Source organism: Globicephala melas, chromosome 3 (genome assembly GCF_963455315.2).
Source record: "Globicephala melas chromosome 3, mGloMel1.2, whole genome shotgun sequence".
In the NCBI taxonomy this organism is placed as follows: domain Eukaryota; kingdom Metazoa; phylum Chordata; class Mammalia; order Artiodactyla; family Delphinidae; genus Globicephala; species Globicephala melas.
In genome coordinates this window covers 1098511-1106670 of record NC_083316.1, presented here as the reverse complement: position 1 = coordinate 1106670, position 8160 = coordinate 1098511, and the positions used below count along the sequence as shown (strand labels likewise).

At 64.3% G+C, this 8160-nt stretch overlaps 1 protein-coding gene across 2 annotated transcripts; it reads left to right on the top strand.

The window, feature by feature from the left end:
• The first annotated feature begins 2154 nt into the window (after positions 1 to 2154).
• On the top strand, positions 2155 to 6406 carry IRX4 (iroquois homeobox 4). Of its 2 annotated transcripts, none has more exons than XM_030856533.2 (5): positions 2155 to 2199; positions 2688 to 2939; positions 4180 to 4292; positions 4837 to 5165; positions 5577 to 6406. In XM_030856533.2, exons 1-5 carry the CDS (start codon positions 2155 to 2157, stop codon positions 6404 to 6406), a joined length of 1569 nt encoding a protein of 522 aa, XP_030712393.2. The 2 variants fall into 2 exon arrangements, with proteins under 2 accessions (XP_030712393.2, XP_030712397.2); XM_030856537.2 differs by having other exon boundaries at positions 4798 to 5165.
• The last annotated feature ends 1754 nt before the right edge of the window (positions 6407 to 8160 follow it).

Sequence of the window (8160 nt, the reverse complement as noted above, 5' to 3'; positions counted from 1 at the left end):
GGGGGAGAGTGAGTTGTTTGTAAACAAATAATGGAAAGTAGGAGGATGTTCCGTAAAAGCCTCAGCAGAAGCCAGAAAACTGGAAGGAGATGGGAGGAGGGAGAATGGGGGAGGGGAGGAGCAGAGGAGGAAGAGGGAGAGAGATTGAGAGATTCATTTCTGCCCAGAAGCCCCGGTGGCTAGTTTCTTATTATTTACAGGAAGGTGATATTAGCAATTCAGGTGAGAAAGAAAGAAACACGGCCGCCGCGAAATCAATACAGAACTCCAAAACAATTATTAATGTCATTTGACTCGTGTTCTTTATATATCTCTCCCGGCTACAGACGCTAAGCTGTCTGAATAATTTGCATGGAGCGTCTATTCATTATTTCCGATGATTTTCCTTGCAAGCAGCTCGGACGTGGCCGGCTGCGGTCCAACAGGATCGGAGAACTCGCACTTTCATCTGTAAATTAAAGCAATTACGCAGCAGATATTATATGATGCGCGCTGTGGTCTCTAGATACTCATCAATCACCTTCAACCGAGCTGTCAGAGCGGGCAGATTCCGTTTCTGGGAGGCAGGCTTGCAGCTGGGGAGAGGGCGAGAACGTCGTCATTAATTAGAGGGTGACCCCGGGGCGATTCACAGGTCTGAACCCAGGACTCTTTCCCAGCAAGTCAGCACAGCGCCGCCGTGCACGGCTCCCTCCCGGCGACCGCGGGAGGCCAGGCCGGGCGGGAGAAGCAGGGGCGAGCCCGGCCCCCGGAGGGTGGCGGCGCAAGAGGCGGGCCGGGGTTCCGGGTGGCCCGGGCGTCCCCTTACCGCCTGTGCGCTGGCCGCCACTCTGGACTCGGGCAAGGGCCCAGGGCCGGGACTGGCTGGGGAAGTGCAGGGGTGGGCGCTCGACCGCTCCCCAGACCGCTCCCTGTGCCCTGGGCAGGGAAGGGCGCCCCTCCCCCGTACCTAGGCCCGAAGGTCGCCGGGCGGAGCAAGCGCAGCAGGAGGGGCCCCGGAGCCGAGTCGGGAAAGCTGCTCGTCCGACCGCGCTGGGCTGTCTGGCCCAGCGGGTTGAGCCGCGAGGGGCAGGGGGAGGCTTGAGGGAGGGCGGCCCGCGGGAGCGGGTGGGGGAGAAAAGGGAGGGCCCGTGCGCCGAGCTGGAACTTGCTGGGCGAGGAGGGGGTTGTTCCCCGGGAACACGGCGGCCGAGAGTGGCAAGCCCACTTGGCCCACCGAGCCCTGGGGCGGCGGGCTCTGGGGAAGGCCCAGACCCACACACTGAGGGCATTCTGGCCTCCAGATGCAGACGCGCTGGTAGCCGCGCTGCTTCTGGAATTGCAGCCCGGTGTAGGGTTCGAACTGGTGGGAGGCTTTGCTGAGTCCCGGTTAAACGATAGTGGGGCCCGCGCCGCCTTCCTTCGCCGCGCGCCGGCCCGCGGAGCTGCCTTCCTTCCACCTGGAGGGGCGCGCGGAGAGCGGAGGCCCGGCCGGCCGGCCGGCTGCGCCAGCGCGCGGCTAATCTTAACTGTTGATTACATCTCTGGTGAAGACTCCCTCGTAGACCCCTCATATGTCTCATTTGTAATTGAGACTAATGATTACAGTGGGGTGGGAAAGGAGCAGCTGCTCATTAATTAATTTCTAATTAAAAGTGCCTCCCCTCCTCGGTGACTAAGGAGAAACACGGTTCGTCGGGGCGCTATTGACTCCGCGGATGAAATTCATTTGTTATAGCCGTGCGCCCTCCGCCCGGGGCTGCGCGGCCGAGCGACCCACGCGTCTGCCGCCCGGCCGGGCTGCGCGGAGTGGGGCTGACGTCAGAGCCTCCGCCGCTTAAAGCCGCGCGCCGCTGACTTGACGGATTCGCACGACTCATTTTTTTTTTCCTTTTTTGCAAAATATGTATTTGTGTCGCCGCTGCGAGGCCGGTCGGTCCCAGAGCCCCCTGGAGGCTCCGGACTGTGAAGCTAAAAGGATCGCCGTGTCCGTCGCGGCTCACTTTCCTACCCAGTTAGAAAAGTTTGCGGAGCGCGTGTCTGAATTAACCCGCTCTTCTGCTTTGCCCGCCCAGCACCTAGAAGCCGGCGGCCCCGGAGCAGTGGCCGCGCCACGCCGTCCCCCTCGCGCAGGACCCCGCCGGCCCCGCCCGTCGACCCCGGGCCGCGCCCGCCATGTCCTACCCGCAGTTTGGGTACCCCTACTCCTCGGCACCCCAGGTAAGGGGGCCCCGCTAGGCCAGCAACTCGCTGTCGCCTCGCAGTGAGCAGGGTCTGTGCCACGTACCCCTTGCGCCCGATCCGGGGGAGGGCAGAGGCGCTGAGGAAATCCGACCGGCAGGGCCCCATATCCCGTTTCGTTTGTCCTCCACCCCCTCCTGGGCTCTGAGGCTGCGCCCCCGGGGAGCCCAGCGACCCAGGATAGACGTGTACAAGAGGGCGTGAGCCCTGCGGCCTTGGAAACCAACACCCCCCACCCCGGGGAGGGTGTGAACATTCCGGGCCAGGTCGGGCTGGGCCCCATGTGGCTGGAGGAGGCCAGGAGCACAAGCTCGCCACGGGAAGGAACGCGCGGCCCGCTGTGGATGGCGGGAGCACCGAGGACACGGGGTGCGCGCTCCTGGGCTGCACGTGGGGCCGACTGAGGTCCAGGGCAGCAGCCTCGCGCCCGGGGGCCCCGCCCTTCCTCGCGGCTCCTCTCTCCACAGTTCCTGATGACCACCAACTCCCTGAGCACGTGCTGCGAATCCGGTGGCCGCACGCTGGCCGACTCCAGGCCGGCTGCCTCAGCCCAGGCGCCCGTCTACTGCCCGGTCTACGAGAGCCGGCTGCTGGCCACCGCGCGCCACGAGCTGAACTCAGCGGCGGCGCTTGGCGTCTATGGGGGTCCCTACGGCGGCTCGCAGGGCTACGGCAACTACGTGACCTACGGTTCTGAGGCGTCTGCCTTTTACTCGCTGGTAAGGGGAGGGGGTGTTTGTCAAAGCTAATCCCTGCCGCACATGCCCCTGCCCCTCGATCTGCCAGACTCACTTTCCCCGCACTCTGGAGGCAAGGGGGTTGGGAGAAGCACACCTTCGACTTTGAGCCGCCTAGCTTGGTCCTTCGGAGCCCCATCATCCCCAGGGTGGGGGTGTCCTGGCAGGTGGACCGTTGTATTCAATGTATTTATTGTTTTCTGCTTGCTGTTAAGTTGGGGTCAGATGTCTGGTTCTGTCGGAGCTCGCTCCAGCCTGCTGGGTCCCCTGGGTCCCCTGTCCCTCACTCCTCCCAGTCGCCCTCTTCCTCCCTCCCCCTCACTTCTCTCCTCCCCTCCTGTCACCACCCCCGTTCCCTCCTTCACCCTCCTCCTCTGCTGTCCCCCAGTCGCTCCCCCATCTCTCCCCCTACCTCCTTGCCTCCCCTTCCCTCCCCCATCCTCCCCCTTCCCTCCCCCATCCCCCTTCCCTCCCTATCCCCCCTCCCTCCCCATCCCCCTTCCCTCCCTATCCCCCCTCCCTCCCCATCCCCCTTCCCTCCCCCATCCCCCCTTCCCTCCCCCATCCCCCTTCCCTCCCCCATCCTCCCCTTCCCTCCCCCATCCTCCCCTTCCCTCCCCCATCCCCCTTCCTTCCCCATCCCCTCTTCCCTCCCCCATCCCCCTTCCCTCCCCCATCCCCCTTCCCTCCCCCATCCTCCCCGTCCTTCCCCCATCCTCCCCGTCCCTCCCCCATCCTCCCCTTCCCTCCCCCCATCCTCCCCTTCCCTCCCCCCATCCTCCCCGTCCCTCCCCCATCCTCCCCTTCCCTCCCCCCATCCTCCCCTTCCCTCCCCCCATCCTCCCCGTCCCTCCCCCATCCTCCCCTTCCCTCCCCCATCCTCCCCTTCCCTCCCTCATTCTCCCCCTTCCCTCCCCCCATCCTCCCCGTCCCTCCCCCATCCTCCCCGTCCCTCCCCCTATCCTCCCCCCATTCCCCTTCTCCTGTCCCTTATTCCCCCAACACCCCCCAACTCTGCTCCTCCTCACTCCACGTCTTGGGGCTCCTTCGCTGCCTGAGCCCGAGGCAGAGTCTGGGAATGCGTGATGCAGATGGGGGTGGGGAGGATGGGGGGCGGCCCAGTGGTCTGTGAGAGTGAGGCAGGAGCCAGTGATCCTAGGGGAGGGGCTCGAGCTGGGTCGCATCCGGGAAGCTGCGACCCCAGGCTCACCGGCTCCTACAGAACAGCTTCGACTCCAAGGACGCACCGGGATCTGCGCATGCGAGCCTCGCTCCAGCAGCGGCCACAGCCTACTACCCCTACGAGCCGGCGTTGGGCCAGTACCCCTACGACAGGTGAGGGATCTCACCCCTCCTCACTGCCCCTCCCTCACGGAGCACCAAGCCCCGCCCCTACTAGCGCCACGCCCCCACTGAAAGTTTGGGCGGCAGTAGGAGGGGCATTGCTCGGGTCACGTCCGGCTGACCTTGGGTTAGGACCATCCCGGCCTCCTAGCAAGCCGCCGCCAGGGTATAAAGGCATCCCATCTCCCCTTCCCCGCCCCCACGCCGTCTGTCCGGACTCCCAAAGCCCTCGCTGCAGTGTGGTTTCCGGGGCCCGATAAAGGAACTCAAAGAGACATAGGTGTACGTAGACAGACGGAGACCTGGCCGGGCCTCGCGCCCGCGCTCCTCCCCCACCCACAGAGACCTCTCTGGCTCCATCTACGTTTAATCAAATATAAACATTAAAAGGCAGTGCCTGCCTGGGTAAAACCCAGGTCTTGCCACCATAAACACACCTCCACGACCGGGACTGCAGCCGCGTGGGCCTGGCGCTGGCCGCCTGCCCGCGGCGCAGGGGCCACTGCCGGCGCCCCATTGCCCAGCCTGTCTCCAGGTACGGGACCATGGACAGCGGCACGCGGCGGAAGAACGCCACGCGCGAGACTACCAGCACCCTCAAGGCCTGGCTGCAGGAGCACCGCAAGAACCCCTACCCCACCAAGGGCGAGAAGATCATGCTGGCCATCATCACCAAGATGACCCTCACGCAGGTCTCCACCTGGTTCGCCAACGCGCGCCGGCGCCTCAAGAAGGAGAACAAGATGACGTGGCCGCCGAGGAACAAGTGTGCGGATGAGAAGCGGCCCTACGCGGAGGGCGAGGAGGAAGAGGGGGGCGAGGAGGAAGCCAGGGCGCAGCCCCTCAAGAGCACCAAAGGTGCAGGTGCGTTTGGGGGGGCGTTGGCGATGCGGGGATGTCGCCTCCCTGTGGCTTCTCGCTGGTTCCTTTCGGAACGGGGCAAACTCCTGGGCCTAGGCGGCAAATTAATGCCCTGGCCCCGAGCGTGTGAAGCCCTGTGCACGAGGGGTCCTGTGGCAGTGAGCTGGGAGCACGCTCAAAGACCCAAAATCACGTTCGAAACACTAGCCCCTGCTGCCTTTGATATGAGGCTGAAATCAGCTAGGTCCGTGTAGGCGTTTGGGAGCCTCTGAGGAGATGGGAGGTAGAATAAGGGCGCAGGTGCTTTGCCTAGCTCCCAGGTGGGCCCGTAACCAGGTCCTTGGAGTGAGGAAGGGGGTTCCGTTAACGTGCCATCCCGTCTCCCTCCACTGGTCACTCTTTATCTCCTGGCAGAGCCCACAGACAAAGAGAAGGATCTGGAGCTCAGCGACTTGGAGGACTTCGACCCCCTGGAGGGGGAGCCCCCAGAGTGCGAGCTGAAGCCGCCCTTCCAACCCCTGGATGGAGGCCTGGATCGAGTCCCCACCGTGCCAGACGGCCCCAGCGCCCCCGGGAAGGAGGCTCCGGGCGCCCTCCGGATGCCCCTGGCCGCCGGGGGTGGGGCCACTCTGGACCAGGACCTGGAGAGGGCCCGGAGCTGCCTCCGGAGCACGGCGGCTCGGCCGGAGCACCAGGCGGGCGCGGGCGCGGGGGTTGGCCCGCAGGCCTGCGAGCCCAAGCTGGGCTTTGCTCCAGCGGGGGCGTCGGCGGGCCTCGAGGCCAAGCCGCGCATCTGGTCCCTGGCACACACGGCCACCGCGGCCGCCGCCACCGCCCTCGGCCAGACTGAGTTTCCCTCGTGCATGCTCAAGCGCCATGGCCCCCCTGGCCCTGCGGCCCCCTCCTCGGCGCCCGCCTCCTCCTCGCCTGCGACCCCGGCTCCCGCCGGTGCCCTGGACAGGCACCAGGACTCCCCGGTAACCAGTCTCAGAAACTGGGTGGACGGGGTCTTCCACGACCCCATCCTCAGACACAGCACTTTGAACCAGGCCTGGGCCAGCGCCAAGGGCGCCCTCCTGGACCCGGGGCCGCTGGGCCGCTCGCTGGCGGGGGGCGCCAACGTGCTGACGACGCCCCTGGCGCGCTCCTTCCCGCCCGCTGCGCCCCAAGATGCCCCCGCCTCCGGCGCAGCCAAGGAGCTGCTAGCCACGCCCAAGGCCGGCGGCAAGCCCTTCTGCGCCTAGCTGGCCGCCTGCCTGGGCGAGGAGGCAGCCGGCGCTCGGGCTGCAGGCTCCAACTCTTTTTCTACCGAGTTTCCAAAGTGAGGCAAGAGCTCGGCAAAGCTCAGGTCGCCAACCCACCCTGGAGGGAGGATCTGAACTCGGGCTCCCGGGGCCACGGACAAGCCCCCGGAGCGCCCGGACAGGAGTCCTCCCGGCCGTGCCAAACTCGGGGACCGAGCAGGATAGGGCTGCTGTCAGAGCAGCAGGGAAACACCCTGAAGCAAAAAGTTTACGTGCAAAAGTTTACACACAGAAGACGTTTCCGTTCCGAGGCCTGTCTGTGTACCTGTCTGCTTTGGGTTGAGGCTTTGCCGCCGTTCCTTGTGAAGACTCCTCAGCCTGCTGGCCTTCCGATTCCATCCTCCGCGCATACTTTTCACCAACAACACTTCCACCGAGTTTACACTATTGCACACTCTTAACTCGATAAAATTATGTTTTTTTAATGTATGTTCACACCGATAATTGCCTGCTTCAGAGGCTAATATAACAAAACCAATAAAACCGAGTGATGGTGTTTGCATTGCAAAATGAACGCATTTGAAACCTAGGGATTTGGAAACTTGGAAGAGGAAAGCTGCCCATCCCCGAGGGCAGGAGTGGGGAGGGCTGCTGACGCAGAATCCTCACTGGAGTTGCTTGCAGAGCCCAAGACTTAAAGCCATTGTTTTAAAAAGATAGTCACAGTAAACTTACAGGATTCTGTTGAGTTCCTGAATAGAAGGCGATGAGAGACCCCAAACTTTTCAACTCTCTCCCATTGCCAGACTCCAGAATTTTGAGAAAGTAAAAGTTTCTTTGGCTAGATACGAATAACCTTTAAACTTCCAAGTTCCCTGGAACTGTGCCCTGGTGGGGAAGGGATGCGGGGCCGTCGCTGCCCTCAGCCTCTCCTAGGCGGGAGTGAGGTGCCCTCCTTGACGCTGCGGCCTCCTAACTCCGCCTCCGGGGGGGGAGGGGCGGGGACCTGCCGAGATGCTCGCAGCCCGTGAGTGCGGCTCAGGGAGAGGGAAGTGCTTAGCAGGACGAAGACCCCAGGCGAGGCTGCAAGGAAGGGCCTAGGGGTGGTGCGGGAGGATGTGAGCCTCCCCGGCCTCCCGTAGGGTCCTGCGGACCCCTGGCTTCGCCCAGAAACCCGGTTCCCCCACCACGGCAGAGCCCAGCTCGCTGGCAGCCAGAAGGTCTGATCTGGAGGAAAATCGCTGGCTTCCTCCCCACGGTGGATTCTGCGCAGTTCCCCGATCCCCCACAGGCTTCTGCCCCCGCCCCCCCAGCCTGCGCAAACGCCCCTCGAGGGCGGCAGGCGAGCGTGAACTGGACTCAGCTCTGTCCGCTAGCCTGCAAGCCCTCCGCTTAAGGCTGTACTGGGCCTCACAGAAGCAGAGGTGCCCGGAGGAAGGACGGGCCGCCAGGCAGGAGCCTGCAAGGGTGGAGTGGCCCGAGGGTGCAGCGCAGCGACAAGGAGATGGTGGCCTTTGGTCCGTACGCGGACAGACTGACAGCCGCAGAGACGCCAGCTGAAGACAGGAGTCGCCTGGCGGGCCGGCGGGCAGCCTTCGAGGGACATGGGAGGCCCGGGCTTGCTTTTGCGATGGGCTGGGTGGTACTGGACTGGGGCCCCGTGGATCCTGGTCCACTGGGAAAGGTCAGGGTGGCCGGAGCCCTGGAAAGCGGGCCCGATGGGCCGGGCGTTGGGGTGACTTTACCACCTGGGA